The 21,060-nt window shown below is 39.8% G+C and overlaps 1 protein-coding gene across 20 annotated transcripts in view; it reads left to right on the forward strand.

The window, feature by feature from the left end:
* Positions 1-21,060, forward strand: part of EPB41L2 (erythrocyte membrane protein band 4.1 like 2) — a 218,962-nt gene that overhangs the window by 175,990 nt on the left and 21,912 nt on the right. For 5 of the 20 annotated variants that reach the window (XM_046004662.1, XM_046004664.1, XM_046004661.1 and 2 more), the window contains 8 exons: positions 4,478-4,540; positions 6,476-6,622; positions 8,173-8,274; positions 14,151-14,204; positions 14,438-15,007; positions 16,887-17,009; positions 18,812-18,910; positions 20,650-20,730. In XM_046004662.1, coding sequence (XP_045860618.1) covers positions 4,478-4,540; positions 6,476-6,622; positions 8,173-8,274; positions 14,151-14,204; positions 14,438-15,007; positions 16,887-17,009; positions 18,812-18,910; positions 20,650-20,730 — 1,239 coding nt within the window. Of the gene's footprint in view, positions 1-1,347; positions 4,061-4,477; positions 4,541-6,475; positions 6,623-8,172; positions 8,275-11,991; positions 12,157-14,150; positions 14,205-14,437; positions 15,008-16,886; positions 17,010-18,811; positions 18,911-20,649; positions 20,731-21,060 lie in introns of those variants that run through there. The other 15 variants (XM_046004682.1, XM_046004670.1, XM_046004675.1 and 12 more) reach the window with 15 other exon arrangements.

Raw genomic sequence — 21,060 nt, forward strand, 5'->3', positions numbered from 1 at the left:
TAATTGTTGTTCAAAGCAAAATATTGCAATGTAAGTTATATTAATGCAAGCAAGTAATTTAGTAGCCTAAAAATTTTAACTGTCTGCAAAATCATCCCTTTTAGCTAAATCCCTATACTATAGGAGCTGTGGTGACTTGAAATTTACATTTCTTTGTTACAAGTAAATTTTTAAGTATAGTCTCTCTCAAGTATTTTAATTATGTTGAGTTGTTTTTTTTTGAAATGAACAAAGATGGTTTTTATGAAAAGTGTTATTTTCATTAATTTCTAAGTGAAGAAGAAGAAATTCTTAAGCCAAAGGTGATTATTTTGTGAACAGTGAATGAGAAGATGGTGTGTTGCTTTATTTCCTTATTTGGCGCATACACTGTAGTGAATGGAGAAGTAACTCATGCTGTGTTTTCAAATTTGTCACTATTTTATGATACCTTTTTACCTTGGGCAAGTACTTGGAGGTAGATTTGAAGAGGCTTTGAGTTCATCGGATCTCTCTTCTATATCTGCACAAAGCAACTTTTTTATAGATAACATGGAAAGTGCATACAAGAAGGAAATGAAATCCTGCTATAGATTTATAATGTTTTCTAAATTTTAACTTTTGAAAAATGTAAAGACCTGCAACATGAATTTATAAAGAACCCACTAGATGAAGAAGGAGTGGCCCGTGGCTCAAGAATTCCTGTCCTGACAACCTGTTAGCATGGAGGAGAGCTCAGGAACCAAAGGGGGCCTTACAGGAACCCCAGGGACTTAGCCATCAGGTCCTCCGAATACCTTTGTTAAAGAATTTGTGACTCTCATACTAAAGTTAATTATTTGGTTGAAATAATTCAGTTAAAAATAACCTACAAGATATCTTTAACTACTGAAAAGTTAGAGTCTTTTATATAATTATGCTAATAAGGCCCCCAGTGGTTGTTACATCTGAAACAGGAGCTCAGCCTTTCAGAGTCTTCCTACCATTTTGCCTAGTTACTTTGATACACACGGTTATTTTTATAAAAGTTACTTTAAATTTCAAAGGAAGTTCTGCTTATCTTCAGCAAATGACTGGGTGTAATGCTTTGAATAGTTTTCAGCAGCCAGGTTTATGAGTAAGAATGTCATTTGAGTTTCATTGGGTCTATTTGCAATCAGTCAGAAAATATTAAATCCAGTTTTTCTCTTTAAAAAAGGATCATGTAATTCGTGTTCTAATTGCACTGTGTTAATAACAATCCCTATTTGCAAGTACAAGTTTTCACTAACTGCCCATTTCTTCTCTTTCTCTCTTGCTTTTGTTTCTCCTTTGGACATATCTGTTGTGCGATTTCTCATTCAATCATGGGTTTGCTCCCGAGGGTAGCCTGTTCCCATGTGCCCACCTTCACCTCTCATTCGCTGTGTTTCATCTCTTTCCCCAAACCTTTTGCCGGTCCCTGAGATGGACTTGCTTTCAGACATTTCGGAGGAAGACCCCTTTGGGGAGGCCGACCAGATCACACTAGACAGCTTAGAGCTCCCTTCCAGCAGTGAGCTGTCAGAGCTGGGGGACTGCGAAGTCCCTGCCCTTGATTCTGTCTCGGGTCCCATTGCAGCCCCTCCTCAGCCTGACTGTCCTCCCACCCATGAGAAGCCTCTAAAAGAGGCTGACCACAAGGATTCTGAATTTGGGTACTTTTCCTTCCATTTCTGCAAATGCTTCCCACCTAGCTTCCCTTCCCTTCTCGATGACGATGGGTATCTTGCTTTCCCCAGCCTCCCCAAGGTCTGGGTCTCCTTCCTCCCCGACGATGTCCAGCACTACCTTCCTATTACCTCCCCTTCATTCCTTCCTTCCCTCATACTCATCTTTGGACTCCTTCTCTCTGCTTCTCAGTCAGTACCTTTTTCTCTCACCTTTTCCCTTCCTCTGGCTCTATCCCTCTGCTATCTGGAGGCTAAAGCCACTTCCTTCAATGTTTCTCGTGACTGTGACTTGAATGACAAAACAGAGGAGGAGGAAGCAATTGCTGGGACTCCTACATAAGCTTTAATTTGTGGGGTCAACAAAACTCTAGCCTCCTAATATAGAGTGTAAACATGTGCATAAATTTCACCACTGATTACCCTCAGAATAGTATGGCCTGCACATTTTCACATACACGGTGTTTTAGTGCATGAGAAATACATGTAAATAAGTACTTCCCCTTCATTGATTTCCATGGACCAGGTCCACACATTTGAAGTTGAGAACCAAGTTATGGATTATTTTGTAAATATCTAGACCGTACTAGGTCTTCAAAACAAAACAAAACAAAATAATAACAGGAAACCTCTGTTGCCCTTAACAATCCATATTGGGTCTGTCTGTTTTCCAGACAAATAGCAAGTCTGTCAATGCTGTTCCTGTAGGACGGACACTTGTTTCAATATAGAGCTTAGATTCTGTGGACATAACTGTGATTGATGTGTATTAGTAGAACTCCTTAGTGCCGTTATTTCTCGTTAGAAAGCCAAGCTTGTTCTTGCATTTATGAGGATGCATCTGTGACCTTTACTCCTGACATTTATGGGTCTAATCTCAGAAATTCCTTGTCTCCCTGTTACTGTAGCATTGGGGAACCAGATGAATTTCAGGTAGTTTTTATTTTTATTTTTTTTGCTTTTTGTTTTTGTTTTTAACTCTAAATCATGTAGTTTTATGAAAGAGTCACTGTCAGGTATTTGTAAGGAAGATACTACTCTTTAAGAAATACATATGAAAAATGAAACACAGCTTTTTGAAAATTTAGACTATTCGCCCTACGGTTGGGCCACATAGTGTCCCTTTATTTAAGATTAGGTGTCCGGTTTGAGGATCTTTGCCCCAGATAGGGCTACCTCTGCTCTACCGGGTGGGTGCTGATGTGTGCAGGATGCTTTTGTTTTGCTAAGTGTGGTCTGGTGACCTCCTGTCTCATAGCCTGTGGGTACTAGCCATACATAGAGAAAAATCTCCATTTAGAACAAACCTAAAGAAAAATGTAAAGATGATGCCAGGATTAAGCATACTGGAAGAAACCACTATTCCCAAATGTTCCCTGAAGAATGCCAAAGACTGGCATTTTAGAGAATTAAGTATTGACCAAGGAATTGGAACATGATCTTAATAGGTTGCTGGATAACTCTTACTTTTCCTTCTGATAAGAAGATACTCTGAGCTCCTAATTACCTCAGAATTACTTGATTTAAAGGAAAAAAAAAAAGTTTTGAACTCTCTCATTTAACATACTTATTCCAGTAAAGAAGAAAAGGAATGTGCATGATCCTGCTATAAATTTCACACGTGAAGTTTACCCTATTGTCTTTTGGTCTCAGAATCATTATTGTTCTTTCTTGTTATTCCTCTCCTTGAATCAGTAGTTATCAGGATTTATGCTTTTTTAAAAATAAATATATTGAAGTATAATTGCCATACAGTGTTACATTAGTTTCAAGTATGACATAATGATTCGGCAATTCTATAGTCTGTCACCATATGATGTTATTAGAATATTATTGACTATATTCCCTATGCTGTCCTTTTCATGTCCATGAGTTAGTTTTAAATTTACAGGTTTTTTTTTTTTCTTTTGGGTCATTAGTTACTAAGAATTATCCAACTATGAAAAATTATTCTTATTTAAAGAATTTTATGAAGAAAAAGTGGCTATAAAATATGAGTACTTTTAAATATGATTTTAGCATGCAAGTAGCAAAATAAACCAATTTTCCTCCCAAAGAAGAAATCTATGTTAAAAAACTGAATTAGAGGGTGAATATTTGTCCCTGAGGTAAAATTTGGTTTTCACTTTCCATCATTCTACTTTGCCCTCATCCCTAGTTGATTTAGACTTTTCACATTAGGACAGATGGAATTATGCCATTTTTACACTCTCCTTTTTATTTATGAGTAAAAACATTAAAAAACAACACATTATAGGCACTGAGAAAGAGTGAAGCTTCCATTCTCCATTTCACCTTTGCAAAGGATTCCTTCCACCATTTGTTCGACACTGTAGATGAAGAAAGACCAAAGTGGCTTTATGTTCTGCATCTTCTGAGGGCCAAACAGTAAAGGTTGGTAATCCTAGTTCACCATCTCATTCAAGTACATCATCTCTGCATCCCTGGGTAGAGTTTCTACCGCTGCTTCCCTTCTTTCTGGCCATTTGCTGTACGACTTTCAGGCGAAGAGGAAAGAAGAGGAGACACAGCTGGAGGAAGTGGAGATTTACACTCCACCCCCCAAATTAGATACCTGGTGGCTGCTGCCTGCCATACTTGTGTTTGCGCGCGCACGCGTCCGGTGGGGGGTGCACTTTCGGGGTTGATATGTGAGTTTTGCTTGTGGTGGCTTTTAGGTTCTTAAGAGTTTTATTCCTCTTATATTTTAATGTCTTGGACTATCTGACTTGGGGTTGTTTCTGGTGCTTGCTGATTGATACACTTATGTTTATTTGCCTTTTCCCCCTGTGTGTGATTTAATTTCACAGAAAAATTCCCTGAGAGTAGAAGGGGATAATATTTATGTCAGACATAGCAATTTAATGTTGGAGGTTTGTATAATTTAAGAAAACAACTCTGTCCTGATGGCTGCCAGGCTGCTGTGGACGGGAGGTCACGCACAGGCTGGCTGGCAACTTCCTTCAAGCACACTGCATGAACTGCATGGGGGACAGTTCAACTTGAAGTGCATGTTAGCTGTCCCAGTTTGTTCTTTTAAGGTGGCTTAGGTAGGAATAGATCTACTAGAAGTTCTCTAAATGACAACTGGGGGGAAAAAACAAAACAAAACAAAAACGTTCTGTTCGATCAAATGAGTAAAATTTTAATCTAATACTCTTGAAGTCCTGCAGGTAGATCTGTTCTCTCCTAATGGGTCATCTGTGTGGTGCAGAATCTAAAGTAACATCCCATCCTTAATATAGATTCACCAGAACAGATATTTGTTGGTTTGGCATTAAATGGCTCTAGATTCATGTTCACAATTTTGGGGGAAAAGTTGGTGAAATCCATGCAATTAGGAATGTGGTCCACTTAAAGTAATTACCTTTGAGAAAATGTTGATTCATGGGATTGTTTGGATTAAAAAAGTGAGAAAGGAAAACCAAACCCAAGCAACCAATCAGGTGTGTAAAAATATATTCCCTGTGTTACAACAAGAACTTTTTTTGTTTGTTTGTTTTTGTTTTTCCCCTTCTTCTTTGACGGTAGCAAAATGGTGAGATATTCAGTGGAGAACCGCAATTCTTTGTAATCTGACTAATCTGGTTGCTTTTGGCAGCTTTGATAACCACTGGAAATGTATTTTGCGTAACTTACTAAAATGCTCTACAGTGTAATATGTAACCTTGCTTTGAACAGATGCAAGAAATGTGCCTGATCTCAAGCCACAGTCATTTTTCCATGCCATGCAAAGAGTTTTAGGTTATCATGAATTTTTGCAAATGGCTCTAGAAGCTCCTAGAGGAGCTACTATGCTTGTGCATGAATGTGGAAGATCTAATTTTATCAGATGCATGACCTGTTCCTCTGGGAGTGGGATGAAAGCTATACTCCACAGGTGGCCCCATGATTTTGAAATGTAAGAGAAGATTTAAAATTCATTTAAAGCTGTTTCCTGAACATTAATTACCTTTTAGACCCACAAATACTATTTATCAGGGCCATTCTAAAAATTCCCACCAATACCATTTGTCAGGGCCTATTCCAGTGAAAATTAACCTGGTAGTTTTTCTTGTATCGTTGTCTTGTATAAGGACCATTTGGTATGTGGGGTGACTGGGCCTCACAGCTGGGCTTGGCAAGCACATGACACCAGTATACAAGGTTCCCTCTTTCATAGAGAGGCCGAACAGAAGGAGCCTCTGGAAGCCAGTATTTTTATTCCTTAAGGATTAAAAGCCATTGCTGGAAATTCCTGGAAAAAGTCAACCCTTGGTTTTCTCCCTCTCTCTCTCTTTCTTTCTCTTTCTCTCTCATGATCTTGGCCTGGCTTTTCCATCAGGCCAGATGTGCTTCTGATTACCTTTCTCTAGTTATACTTCATTTACCATGTTCACAGAATGCAGCTGTAGTAATAGCCTTAATGAGAAAGGTAAATTTGCAGGAATGAAGTCATAGGCTGCATTTCAAATCCAGTTACTAGAAAGAAGGTGATTAGCCATTTCTAGTACTAGTTATTCCACGGCTTCCTTCTATTAATATAAGTAATTATCTCTTAAAAAAAAATTCTAAACAGAAGAAACCAGAACCTTTTAAAATGGGAATCATTAAAAAAAATATGCATTGGCTCTATTTTCAAATTTTGATGAACTACTTAGGTGATAATATGGCTTTTGAGACTTGGCATTTTTCTTGCTTTACTATGTTTTTTTTTTTTAATCATAAGTTTGCTTTGTCTTATTTTTTGGTTTTTTATTTTTGTCCTGCTGGGATTTTTTTTTTTTCTTTTTTGGATTTCTGCCCTTTATTACGTTACGTATTGCTAGGACCTCGATAAGGCCCAGGAGGACATACTGAGACATCAGGCTAGCATTAGTGAACTCAAGCGCAATTTTATGGAATCCACACCTGAGCCGCGCCCTAATGAATGGGAAAAACGACGTATCACACCTCTGTCCCTACAGACACAAGGGGTATGTCAATAGCTGTTTGTTGGCTGTATGTCTCGCTCCAGCTCTTTGGTAAAACTCAGGTTGCTAATATGTGATGTTCATTCTCAGAGTGTTAGACAATGTTCCCTACCTTTTAATGTATTGCTAACAATTTTTTAAATACTAAATATTAACAATGTAATACTTATTGACATAGTTCTTAGTAAATTGTGTGGGTTTCCAAATATTATCAAAAGTTGCAGAAAAATTTCACTATTTTACCCAAGTAAATGAGTAGCGATGAAATGCTCTACAGGGTGGCTTAGAAACTGGTGTTGTATTTTATAAGGTTTGAAGTTACGGACTACTGAAATAATAGTGTTTACTTGATAATTAAATAATTAATAATTCAAGGGATATAGGGATATAGACCATATTTAGAATGGTTTAAGGTAATTGCTGTGAGGATAAAGAGTTAAACTTAGCTCTGAAAACTAATGAGCCCAGTTGAAAATTTGCAGAATGTTATGCAGTTTAATACTGAAACTTTGTAGTAATGAAATGTAGGCTACTACTGTTTTTTTTTTAAAGATTTTATTTATTTATTTGACAGAGATAGAGATCACAAGTAGGCAGAGAGGCAGGCAGAGAGAGAGGAGGAAGCAGGCTCCCTGCAGAGCAGAGAACCCGATGCGGGGCTCGATCTCAGGACCCTGAGATCATGACCTGAGCCGAAGGCAGCGGCTTAACCCACTGAGCCACCCAGGCGCCCCTAGGCTACTACTGTTTTAAAACAATTTGCAACCATAACATCTCTCCAAACTCATTCTTTTTCTTTCCATGGTTTATTTCTTCCCACCACCAATGTAAGTGTTTCCTTTTAAAGATATTCTCAATCTATTTCTCCTTTTATTCTCATCTGCATGTCTTCTTTTCTGATGCTCTGAAATCTGTTATCAACCGAGAACTTTCACGGGCTCATTTATCATACTTGAGGAGACAACGATCATATCCTATTAAATATGCTGTTTTAAAAAGCATATGAAGGTGTCACCCGACCATTTCCTCTTTCCCCTTTTCCTTCCAGCCCTCTATTCCCCCAAAGCACATCATCTCTCTCGCCTGGCTTGAGTGTTACCAAATGTATGCGCACTTGAGTTAGTCTCATGCTATTATGCACTTTTTCTGAAAATGGCAAAGTTGTTGGTTGCTTTAAATTTGTAAGTTTGTGACAGTGAAAGGGAAATAGCTCTTCAAGAACAGAAGCAAAAATAATCTCTGAACCGAGAAAACAACGGATGGCAACATTAAGATCAAAAACACCAGGGACTTATGAAGTTGTATACAGCTTAGCACGTTCTTATTTTCAGATTTTCTGAAGATATTAATGCACCCGTGTCAGCAGTCAGCTCTAGAGGGCTGTGTTTTCTAGAGAAACCATGTCTCATGACGTGTTAAGATCTTGTCCTCCCTATATGTCCTGCTTTATCCAGTTCGTTCTGCTGACCCACACAATTGTTTTATGTTTGTGTTGCTATAGATGTAATGTACTTGTCTTATTTGTTGATTATGTGTATTGTTTGAAACAATAGAGAAAAGGAGACCATCTTTTCAAGGCTATTTTATCCGTGAAGGAGAAGCATCAGATGGCAGCCACATGGACAGTTGAAGAAAAAGTCCAGGAGGCAGACAAGGTGTTCACCTTGCATCCTTGGATCTCCTCTGCTTTCCTCCCTTTTCCTTTTATTTCTGTCCACAGCCATAAGATACTCCTTTTTTTCTTCTGTAGTCACCCAAAATTCTGTTGAAATAATTTTTCAAGCATTTAAAAAATTAAATTTCCTTCTGTAGAAATGTAGGATCATTAGTGAGAAACACCATATTGCAGGAGGACTGGATTTGAAAATCCACAATTTGAAATGCAGACCTATCAACCAATATAGGTGATAAATGACCCTGAGTTTTGACGTATGTGGCTGACAGTCGGGAAACCATGATCTCATGTGAAAATGCACCATTAGTACAACGTTCGTGTGTAGACTGTGGTGGTGTGAAAATCCAAAATGCTGTGTGGTGTGGGTAACTATTTTTCTAATTACATTTGGAAAACTTACAGATTCTCGTTTTAAAGATTTTTAGCGGGAGAAAGGATTTTGGTGTGTGTCACAGCAGCCCCTCAGATCTCTGTGCTCCCTGCATATAATCTGATATTACCAGGGGAGTTAGCTTTCCATTGCTCTTTCATCCCTATTCTTCTGCTTCTGCTGATTTGGCTTAGCCAGCTGACTGGCCTGTCACTGACTGGGAGGAGAATGCTTAGAGTGCAGTGGGAGAGATAGCAGACTTGGTCATTAGTAAATAGAAAAGGTGGGGTACTAAGGAATAAGCGTCAGGAAGATGAAATACAGTGTCCTCTTAGAGGTGGACGGGGAAGGTGGCTTTCCCGTTGTGCTCAGGAAACAGATGGCATTGACATTGAGACCTTAATATGAAGAGGAAGAGAGAGACATGTGAAGATTCTGCCACGTATAAAGAAGAGGAAATGCAACAGCCCCAAGACAAGAACTAGTTCAAGGAACTGAAAGTCCAAGTGACAAGGGCATTGGAGAAGTCAGAGAGATCAGAGGTCCACTCTGGATCTTCCAAACCAGACTAACAGCTTGGAATTCTATCGTGGCAGTGAGGGAAGCCATTAGAGAGTTTTAAGCTGGGTGATGACCTAGTCCCACATATCGGACAGCGATCCCTCTGGTGCTGGACGAGGAAGGGGTCCGAGAGGGATGTGAATGAGAGCAGAAATCAGTGATAAGGAAAAAGTATATCCCTGCCAGGAAGTCTGGTGGTGTTACTCAGTAGACCGTCGCATTCATCAGAACATACAGTGGGGTGGAGGAGGAGGCAGGATAACTGGAAGACGAAGTCTTGCCCTGAAGGAATTGGATGTGTAGCTGAGATGGGGTATTTCCAGAGCACTGCAAATGAGAAAGATAATGTCATAAAGCTAAACCAAGTGGCATATTTATATACTTTAAAGGTTAGCCTGAAATCCAAAGCCTGTCAGACTGTGTGTAAAATGACTTTAATATCATAAGTTTTGAAATATTACATAGTTTCAAAAATTTATCCTCCAGAAACATGTCCTATGGCAGCATTTGGTCAATTTAAAATGATGTCTTTGTACTTTTTGAAATAAGAGACCTTGGAATTTCGGTGAAGATGTTGAAAATTCTCATTTTCCAGGCTGTCATGGTTTAGAATCATCTAATAGAAACCATATACAATAGAAATCATTCATTCACTCATTGTCATAGAAGTTACATTAAGATCCTGTCATGCGAAATTTAAATCTGATATTGACCTCCTGTTACGCTCCTAAATGGTCTATCTATACTGAAATGGCTGCTTTTTTCTCGTTTTTTTCCTCTCCAGTATCTGCAGGAAAATACATTCTTAACTTGGCATGTACGTGGATTGCTGTAACTGCAGTCACACATCCTTTCACCCATTCACCCAACATTTATGGGACACTTACGTCGTAACCCCTGCCTCCCCACCAATAACATTTCACTACTATTAGTTGAAAGTGTGTGAGCAGTTAAGTCTACTGGATTGTTTGGCTTTTAACAGAGTATCTTTAAATTTTATCTTTGCCACATCTTCATTTTGCTACTGATTTTGTAGGATTTCTTGATTATCTTTAAATTGTAATCCTTAATTAATGTAAATGCATGAGAGTTTCATTTGACAAAAGTTTCCAAATTTCTATAATATGGGTTTTATAGATTAAAATTAAAACATTCTTTCTTTTCTTTCTTCCCCTTATTCCTTTTCTTTCTTTCTTCCTTCCTTTTTTTTTTTTTTTTTAAAGTAATCTCTGCACCAAACGCAGGGCTCAAACTCACAGCCCCGAAATCAGGGGTCCCATGGTTCTCCAACTGAATGAACCAGGCTCCCAGGACAGTAGTAGTTTTTGTTTAACTACACCGAACTTTGAGAATGGCTTCAGTGTGAATATGATTTTGAGAGAAATTTGGAAACCAAATCATTTAATGTAATACATTTATATTTAGTAAATAACTATTGTATAGCCTCCTCTGTAAGAATTATGACACACTTTTATTTTCATGAGTCTAGTAGAGATTATAGGACTGTGGTTGTAAGGTACTTTTGAAGATGTTTTATTGAATAATTAAATATGTGGCACTTGAACTCCCCAGTGCTCTCTTACCGGGAAGGACACTCTTTCCACCCACCCAACCCAAAGGGATGGTGTAATTATGGAGATCATAATTAAACTGAATTAACCCAGATTTCTTTTTTCTCTTCTGATTATTGCAAGTGCTTCTGCACCTCACCCATCTCATTTCATTGTCCCTACTCCTCACCCCACTTAGTGCCCATTTCAACGGGCATCTCAGAAAATGCCATTCATTTATTCATTCATCCTTGAGCTCTCCGAACACTAGGGTTTTTTTAGGAAGTATTCTTGTACAATTTTGACATTTGCTTTATGGCAACGTTTTCCTGTTGGCATTACAGGTACCTGGGACAGTCCCTGGCTTTCCTGTCATGCCCTCAGGCGGGTTAGAGACTGTCATTTCCGGGCCAGAAATGGCAACATGAACTTTGCCGTCACGGTTTTTCAGGGACAAATCATTTTCACATTGCTCACTTGAGTTTTTCACCTCTGAGTTTGTCTTCCCACTGAGAATTTTTTCTTTAACTGTTTCTTATTGAACAAAGAAAAGCGCTGTTTCTTCATTCCATGGCACATTTAGCAAGTCTGAGGGAATGTCTGTGGATTGCTGTCAGAGCGCTCGTTGTACAGACCGTTCAAGTGGTGTGGAGGAGGGAGGATGCTGGAGGAGCTGGAGTAGATAGGGAGTACCGTATACAAAATATGGACTATTAAGTGGACCTCAGAAAGGTGACAGCATTGGCAAGGCCCAGGGCTCCTCGGGAAGGGCATTGGAGGCAGGAGGGTGGGGGTCCCTTGACCTCTGACACAGGAATTAGTGTGAGTAGGGGCCCCTGACGAGACCAATCTGTGCAGAAAGAGGCTGAAGCCTAGTAGCTCCTTCAGGAATATATGAAATAGTGTTCGATGTGTGGGAGGATCAGTTGTGCTCAGTTTGTAAATAAAGCTTCAGTGACAAACTAAGGCATTCTCTTTAGCTGGCTCCCAGAGTAGGTTAGAGCGAGCTATCAGATTCTCAGGCAGAATGGAAAACTGGGGTTTAGGCGAAACATCGCAGACGCCTGATAGAATCTTTCCAACTCCTTGCACTTTCTCTCGGTTTACACTGTTCTGTGATTCTTTCTTGTATAACCTTTCCTTTCTTTCAATAGGTCACTGCTGTCTGTTCTGACTCATTGTTAATTCTTTGCTCTTCCTTTTCTGACTTCTCTAGAGCCTAGAAGAGGAGATAACGTCCATTTTGTTTAGTGGAAAGGGCTTTTCTGATAGCTTGAGAGCCACCTTCACCTCAGCCACCACTTGGACAGCAGAGGGCACTGTTGTGAACTGTAATGCACCCGAAAAGCTTTCTTCCTCGCCCTTCTCACAGTTGCCTGAGGTGCATTTTACTTTGTTTCCCGTTCTCAAAAGCCACATATGATTTTTTTTTTTTTAATATTTAGGAACCCCTCTTTCCAGTGCTTTCATTGGTTAAAATTAACTCTTCCTGGGAGAAACATTCAAGAAGCAATGACTGAATTTGGACATGAGGGAAAACTAGAGATTGGATGTTTCTCCTGCTGATTTTGGTCCCCTTCCCACCTACAAAATCTGCCTAAATTCAGAGAATCATCTAAAGCAGTAAGGTCCAGAGTCTTGACTTGTTGTGGGAAAGGAAGGCTTCTCTCTAAGGGAAACAAACTATGTTTGGCAGAAAAGTTTTTAAAACCTAAACTTCTTTGGGGCATCTCTTCATGGCTGCTGATTTTTAAAATTCTGCTCATGTGTAAAAATACGAAGTGCCTGCCATGCCCAATGAAATAATTATTTTCATTCCTTAGAATGACCCTTAGGAATTCCCTGAACTTGGGCAGAGCCCATCTGGCCATTTGGGGTAACATAATAATAATTTACTGACCTGGAATAATAATGATGGGATATCTGCTTTAGAAATGTTCTGACCAGTGGATATCTTTATTTATAAAGAAGTTTATAGTTAAAAGTTACTCACCAAAATAGTCTCAAGAGTTTTTCAGTGTAGTATCAGAAACCTCTGGGTTTTCAGTAAAAACTGGAAGGATCTCTCTCGTACCCATGAATGTGGCACTAATTTGAGTCATGAGAACATGGCCTTACCATGCACCTAAGAACAACAGCACAGATCAAAGAGAGTGACTACATGTTGACAAGTGCTGTCAGAATTGTGCCCTTTGAGGGCCTTTTGCTCACGGTTGCCCACGGCACTGGTGCCAATAAACGGGACGCTGCTGTCTGATCCAGGACCCAGCTCCAGTCTGTGCAGTCTCGGCAGCTCTGTCGCAGGCTTCATTTCTGCCCACAGGGTTCTGAAGAGCATTGCCCCACTCCATTTGGCATGGAGATACCTTCCCGAAGAAGCAGGGCTACTTGCACTAGGAGTTATTTTCTGGGGAGATCACAGGCTCTAATGTCACCCGAATGTTAAAAAGTTGGTCAGGCTTATAGTCTATAGTGTATAGTCCCTCCCCTCCTTTCAAAATAAGTTTAAAGAAAATGATAAACTTTAAAGACTCCTTTGCAAGAAAGTTTCTACACTGGTTATCAATAGCAAAGCATAATAACTTATATTACTAATGTATTTGGTCAACAGGAATTTATTAAACATTTAGGTATGGTACTACTTAGAGTAAATTTACTCCCAAGAAGTAGATGTCTACGGGGAGGAGGGAGGCAGAAATAAACATCTCAGATAATAACTTGATTTCAGTTTCCAAAGATGCTAGTTAGAGGAGCTAAATTGTAGAAGAAGGCACTTGGAGCCATTATTGACATCCACCCTAATGTTAAAATATCCCTTTTGCCAATCTATAATATAGCCTGGGATGTTAATAACCATTTCTGAAACAACATTTTTGTGTTAATAGCTATCCGAGACCAAGTATAATTTTGCCATTTACAGCTGTTTTTTAAATGAGCCAGCAGAAAATAAAGGTGCCGTCTCATTAATGCTGTATTCACTTAGAAATCAGGGCTTCAGGCCAGATTTTATAGTCTGATTAAAATCAAAACCGTTTATTGAATAGGTTTTAAAGTTTTGCAATTTCAACTTTAATCAGTAAGCTTTGGTATAATTTGATTTTTTCCTACCCTTTCAACTAAATAAGGAGAGCGGCTAAGTATCACAATAAAAGCATTCTGTGTCTTTGGGAGGACGTTGGCTATTCTGTGTTTTTGTTTCCTTTTGTAAGCTCTCTGCATTTTTGTCTGGATTGTCCTCCATGTGATCTTGAGCAAAGATTTTTGTAGATGTTCATTCTTGTTGTCCTGTCTTTGCAGTGTCAGATGTTTGTTCTGGTGGATGATGAGGTGTAAAACTTTATTGATTTGTGTCCTCGGTTGCTTTTTGTTCCGCAGAAACGCACTCCCGAGTCAGAAGGGCCTTGCAGTGGAGCCTGTGATGCTGTTGAGGTTCTCCCCTTTTCCATGTTCACGCCATCACCTGATGTTTCTGATCCCCTCACATTCTCCCCACTTCCCTTTCAGTCAGCCATCACAATCATCTTTGTTTTTCTCCATGACATGAACCACCTTCATTGGCTAACTTTGGTTTCCGTCGTTTTTTGTTTTTGTTCTTGTTTTTTTTTTTTTTTAATTTATTCATCTATTTTTGTTTTCCCTCATCCATTTTTTTTTTTGTGCAGAGTTCACATGAGACTCTGAATGTAGTGGAGGAGAAGAAGCAGGCAGAGGTTGGGAAAGACGAAAGAGTAATCACAGAAGAAATGAACGGTAAAGAGCTATCACCTGGGAGTGGTCCTGGGGAGATGCGTAAGGTGGAGCCCCTGACCCAGAAAGACTCCACCTCCCTGTCTTCTGAGAGCAGCAGCAGCAGTGAGAGCGAGGACGAAGACGTGGGCGAGTACCGGCCCCACCACCGTGTGACCGAGGGCACCATAAGGGAAGAACAGGAGGAGGAGGAGGAGGAAGAAAAGGTGGAGGAAGAAGCCGGCCGAGCAGCCAAGGTAGTAGAGAGGGAGGAAGCGGTACCAGAAGCCAGCCCAGTCAGACAAGCAGGTGCCAGTGTAAGCACAGTAGAAACAGTGACCCAGGAAAATGTAGTTGCCCCAAAGATATCTGCAGAGAAGAGTGTAAACGAAGGCGCCCTTAAGCAAGACATGCGCGAAGAAACAGAGGACGAGCAACATAAAGTTAACGGAGAGGTGTCTCATGTTGACATTGATGTTTTGCCACAAATTATTTGTTGTTCAGAGGTAAATGGGAGACCTGAGCGGGAGCTAAACTCTAGAGCTGTTTCTCAGGTGGAGAACACCTGCCTTCCTTCTCCTGTCCTCCCGATCCTCCTCCAGCTTTTTCTACGAGATTCTGGTCTTTCTCTCTCTTGGGAGGAAGGGGAAAAAGCACTGCTCTGTAGATTTTCTGCCAGCCCCGTTCACGGTTTCTGGCTTCCTTCCTGCGCCTGGATCCGCCTGACAGAGTAAACTGGCCTTCAGCAGCCACACCATTTTTTCCTTTCTCGTTTCACACTTTAATTTTTCTTTGCATGTTTTGGATGTTTTCAACTGTTTTCTTTAGTTGCACTGCTTCTTTGTGCTAAATGCCTTTTTCGTTGGTTTAATGAGAAAATTGTATCTGTATTGTTGGCAAATGGTCAGTGTGAGTGTGTGCGTATGGCTCTCTCTTTTCATGATTGGGTTTGACTTTTTGGCCGATTCTCCCTCCAGCTTTAGATGTTCAGAAATGGCGGCTGGTTCTAGTTACTGTGGTGCTTGGAGTCTAGTGTCCAGCCGTGATGAGAACCTATTTCTCGAATACCACTCTGGTTGCTGTTTTTAGATTACAAAGAGCGTATGGACTGGTTAAGGGCATTTTCTTTGCTTGTGAGCAGCCAGAGGCTAGCCTGTTTGATAGGAGGATACTTTTCTCATTCCGTCCTCCATCAGTTCTAGATGATTTGCAAGTTGATCATCTGTTTCCTGGATTATCAATATTGGATGGGAGTCTTTAACTTTTTCTCCCTAAGAAAGAGAACTCTCCATACTCCTGGTGAATTAAGTCTCGGCCATGAGGTGCAGGTATCTCTGAACTGGGAGTCAGAGTTATGCTGTGAGAGGGTTTACCTCAATGAGACTTTCCTGATTCTAAAAGTAAATGCCCACAATATAAGCATTATCCTAATAGTTGCTCTCTTTGATGGGCAGGAAAATCTTGAAGTGACTTTCGCTTGAAATAATTAAATGAATTTTTACTATATTTTAAACTTCCTGTTTCACTTCAGAGAAGGTATTTCAAGAGTCTTTGAATGCTCTGAACTATTATTTTCTGCTTTTAACATACGTTTTTTCCTCTTTAAATAATTATATTGGGAATTTTCTCTCAAAGTTCTGTAGTATTTTTGGTAGTAGTATGGTCTGGTGTTGTATTAAACCTACACACTCAGCAGACTACAATGCCAACAGGCCGTGACCCTGCTCTCTAATGTTTGCATTGTTCAAAGCCTTAATGCAGTGTTGGTGGAATAACTCTGGATGTAATATTTTAACTTATGGAACACAGAAGAAACCCTGCAAGTTTTAGACAAGTATAACTAAAAAAAATCATACTTGAAGGTATTCTCAAAGTACAATCTCTTTGTCGGTAGTGTAGAAGAGTCTTTTGGGGGGAAAGCTTCGTCTTCCTAGCTGATGTACCAATTGAAGACAATGAGCCTTCACACGAACCACGTGGCAAACCAAACTGCAGCGAAAATTGAGACCGGTCACTTCACATAGTTCATTCCATTTTGTTTTCTTTTCCATTTTGTTATAACTTGCCCCAAAGCTAAAGCTTTTATGTCAGTGTGAGCCCCACATTTGACATGTAATTGGGAACATGGTAATTTGAAATGTACCATAATTTAGGGGACCATTATGTTAGCTTTGTCTTCATACACACACACACACACACACACACACACACACACACACACTATATTCGAAGGAGAGTGTTTTTCTTTTGTGTCTTTTATTTATCTTTACTCTTGTGCATGAGTGTGTGTTTGGATATATTTTTTACAATTATTTTTGAAGGCTCCATTAAACACTTTTACTTCATGATCTCTAGAATTTATTTTTCCCTTCCTTTCCACCTCAGCCACCAGTGGTAAAAACAGAGATGGTAACAATTTCTGATGCCTCACAAAGGACAGAAATCTCCACCAAGGAAGTCCCTATTGTCCAAACTGAGACCAAAACCATCACATATGAGTCTCCACAGGTACAAAAACTCTAGATTTGGACTACTTGAGTTCTTTTTTTACTTTGTGTCTGTTTTTATTTGTCTTCGAGTTTACATGTTTCTGACTTTGATGTAGCTTTCCGTATCTTGGTGTCCTCATTGCACTTGAACCTGCTATATTGCTTCTTAGATTACAACAGAGAGCTGCAGTCAAGTTGGTGGCCCAGCAATTCTACAGGGTTATTTATACAGGATCCCTACACAGGATCATTTAGGACAGGTAGTAGCAATCTTGTCCATGTTATAAGTCGTTCCGGGTATGTTGATACACACCTGGGAATCAGATCATCTTACGAAGTTTATTGGATCTGATGTAATTTGCAGATTAATAAGATTTAGGCTCCCCCCACCCCCAACTCCGTGCAGATAGATCCAGTCAACTCACTCTTACTTGCCAGGTGTACACACACACACACACACACACACACATATCTCTGCTTCTCCTTCATGTGGGATTATTTTCTGAAGACGTTGTTGATCTTATGTAAATATGATACTGTGTGTCAAAATAATTATCAGATTTGTGTGTTTAATTTTAGACATTGATTTAGACATTATTCAGACATTGATTCTGTAAAGATTTGAAATAAGTACTAAGATATCTAACCTTAAGGGTAATGAAAAGGGGAAAGCATTCATTATTTCAAAGTGAAACTGTTTAGAAATTTATACAACTATTTTCTCGACTGAGAAATTTAGTATTCTATAGTAGAATTGTACCGTGGTGGAGAGTGGCAAATTATTGACCTTTCTCAAAATCTTTTTAAGAGGTTTAATGTGGGTATGTTTAAATACTTCTCAAAATTATTTTAGACATGCTATCCACGTATGTGCCGAGATCCACCTAAACAGCTTTTTGATGAATGGGTGTGGTGGGAGAGCATGTGCTCATGTGTCTATAGTACATTAAGTCCCCCAGTAAAATACAGGTGCGTGACTCAAATTTAGAGAAATTTCCCCATAACTTAGTCCACAAGGCTCCGGGCTTTCTGGTTATTTCCTTGTGTTAATGATGGGAAATGGGAGACAAGTATGTTTGGTGATATTCACATATACTCTTAGGCTATTAATCTGTTTCATATTTCCCCTGGTCAACTCTAGAACTTTCTACCTTTTTTAGTGTCAAATAAGTCAAAACTTCTTTTGATATATGCATGGGGTTTATAGATGATACGTGTAGAGACAGATCACATGCATGCATGCGTATTAAAATCTATGTACCCGTATATGCTCATGACAAACTATTACAGGAACAATGTTATTTTTTAAAAAATCTACTAGAGATAAGCAAATTACCAAAGCACACAGGTTTAGTCTATCCTAGTCAGGTTCTATGCCTTCGTAAATGAGAAAACGTTTATCTGTTTTTAACAACCTGTGCTTAAAAAACAATGAACTCAGCCTTTCTGGTCGTTGTAGAAACTTCTGTGTCTGGTTCTCTAGTTTCTTTTTCTAGCTTCTACAAAAGGCCTTCGGTCAAATTGTCTCATGACCCTGTAGCTCTCAGTCTCGTCTTCTACTTGATTCTTCCTTTTTTTTTTTACTCCCTCCTAGGGTATTTGCTTCTCCGCATGCATTGAGCTTTTGCCTTTACTCTGTTTAAAGGCTAGCCAGCCTCCTGCTCAGTAAATCACCGCTACAAACATGCAAAGGATAGGCAGATAACCTCTTCTGCTGACCTCGAAGATTTCACAAGATGCATATTCGATGGGGAGGGGTCATCTCTGACAACATAATGGAAATTAAGCATTACTTTGTATTTTTCCTCCAACTATCCAAAGATTGACGGCGGGGCCGGTGGTGACTCGGGGACATTACTGACGGCACAAACCATCACATCTGAGTCCGTGTCAACAACGACAACAACACATATCACCAAGGTAAAGCAGTCGAGGGTGGGACCTTGCAAACAGGATCCTTTCTGAATCGTTTCTTTGTTCCTACACAAGCTTCAAAGTAATAGACTGTGCCAGTGAATAGAAGTGGCCGGACTTAAAGTATCCAAGAAATTGGACTCCATTGACAAATGTATTTTTATAAAGTACGAGGGTATAAAAATAGGTCATGAATAACTGTATGTCAGCCAGCTAGAGGAGAGAGAGAGAGAGAGAGAATCATAGAAGTAGCAGCACAAGTTTGTTAAGTACAAATGAACCCTCCCAACTGAAACAAGTGAATGAAGACCATCATTCAAAATTTCCAAGCAGTTGTTCAAATAATAGAATTTTCCCTTCATTGATTTAAGATGCTCATATATCGGATAGGGGGCATTTTTCAGATCATTCTCTCATTCTCCAAAGTTTTAACACCAGATGACCAGTGATTCTTAAAGTATGGTCTCCAGACTAGCAGTAGCAGTCTTCCCTGGGACTTGTTAGAAGTGAGTCCTGGCCCCACCCCAGGTCTCCTGATACCCTGGGAGTGGTTGTGGGAGCCCTCCAGGTGATTCTGACACCTGCTGCCGTCCTCAGATTTACTTCTACCTCTCCCATCTCGTGGGTGCCTGATGGTTTTAAATGTATCCTTTATACCCTCCTCACGCTGTATTTTAGCCAGAAACTTTGTGAGTTAAAAAAAAATGCCACCGGGGCACCTGGGTGGCTCAGTGGATTAAGCCGCTGCCTTCGGCTCAGGTCATGATCTCAGGGTCCTGGGATTGAGCCCCACATCGGGCTCTCTGCTCTGCAGGGAGCCTGCTTCCTCCTCTCTCTCTGCCTGCCTCTCTGCCTACTTGTGATCTCTCTCTCTGTCAAATAAATAAATAAAATCTTTAAAAAAAAATGCCACATAAATGCAAAATGGTATCATGCTCATTTTGAAGGCTATCCAGTTAGGCTTGCAATAAACCTGGTTTCTTGTAGTAAAGTGCTATCAGCTGGGACTTTGTATAATTTATCAGAGCTGTGCTTTCTTAGGACTGTGTGGTATTTGCTCATAGTTCAACGTCACAGCCGTATGATCCCTTCGGCCTCTGTCATGTCCCAGGGCTGCTCACGTGGTCCTTGTTGGCAGCAGAGTAACATACAGAAGCTATCAGTGAACAAAAATCTTTATATCACCCTCATGTATCTTCTATATCTTAAAGCAAATCCAAGTCTTCTTTTATCTTACTGCACTCAACCAAATGAGCAAAATTACCAGGGGATTTTTATGAGAATCAAACAGTCAAAACTATGACATCAAGCAATTCCCACACTTAAACCAGGGACCTAAAGTGTTAGAATTCCTTGTAACTCTACATAAACCAAAGAATTATTTCTTCTTTCCTCTTTTAACAAATTAGCCAAGTGGGAGTAAAGAAACTCCGGTAAATTGTAATGGAATGTCTCAAAGGAACCATTTGGATTAAGTGGCATCTGTCTTATCTTAATTTCCCTTGAATCTCGATGAATTAGTTTTAAAGTTGCTTTCAGTTGAGGAAGACTTACGGATGCTGCAACTTTAACAATAGGAATCTCTGCTAAGCTTAAACAGTTTCTGGAATGTTCATCTTCTCCACTCAGTGCGCATTGCCTTAATCAGAAGGTCAAGATGTGCTCCCTTTTCTTTGCTCTCATTAGGTATATACGTACTTCAATGATTGCTGTCTCTGTCCTTTCGTTTTCTTTATAACCTTTAGACTGTGAAAGGTGGAATATCTGAAACAAGAATTGAGAAACGCATCGTGATCACGGGAGATGCAGACATCGATCATGACCAGGTAAAGACCTGAATTTCTGCTTCTGAAAGTGACCGTGTCTCCAAGTGGAGCATGTGTCGTCGTGTCATATCCCAGGGTCAGATCCCTTCTCCCAGGGCTTCCTGGAAGAATCCACCTCCTAAGCATGGTGTAAAGATACTTCCTGACCTAGACACAGCCTTTCAGCCTTCCTAACACCAAACGGGCATTAAATGTGGATTGCTGTTCATGTCCCACTGACTCCAGGTGCACTTTTGAATCCAAATAATTGAGAGGATTCCTGGTGACCTTTAGTTATTCACGTGGGCCTCACTTAAAGGCAAGTTGTGGATTTAAAAAAAAGAAAATGAA

This window comes from Meles meles, chromosome 5 (genome assembly GCF_922984935.1).
Source record: "Meles meles chromosome 5, mMelMel3.1 paternal haplotype, whole genome shotgun sequence".
Classification (NCBI taxonomy): Eukaryota; Metazoa; Chordata; class Mammalia; order Carnivora; family Mustelidae; genus Meles; species Meles meles.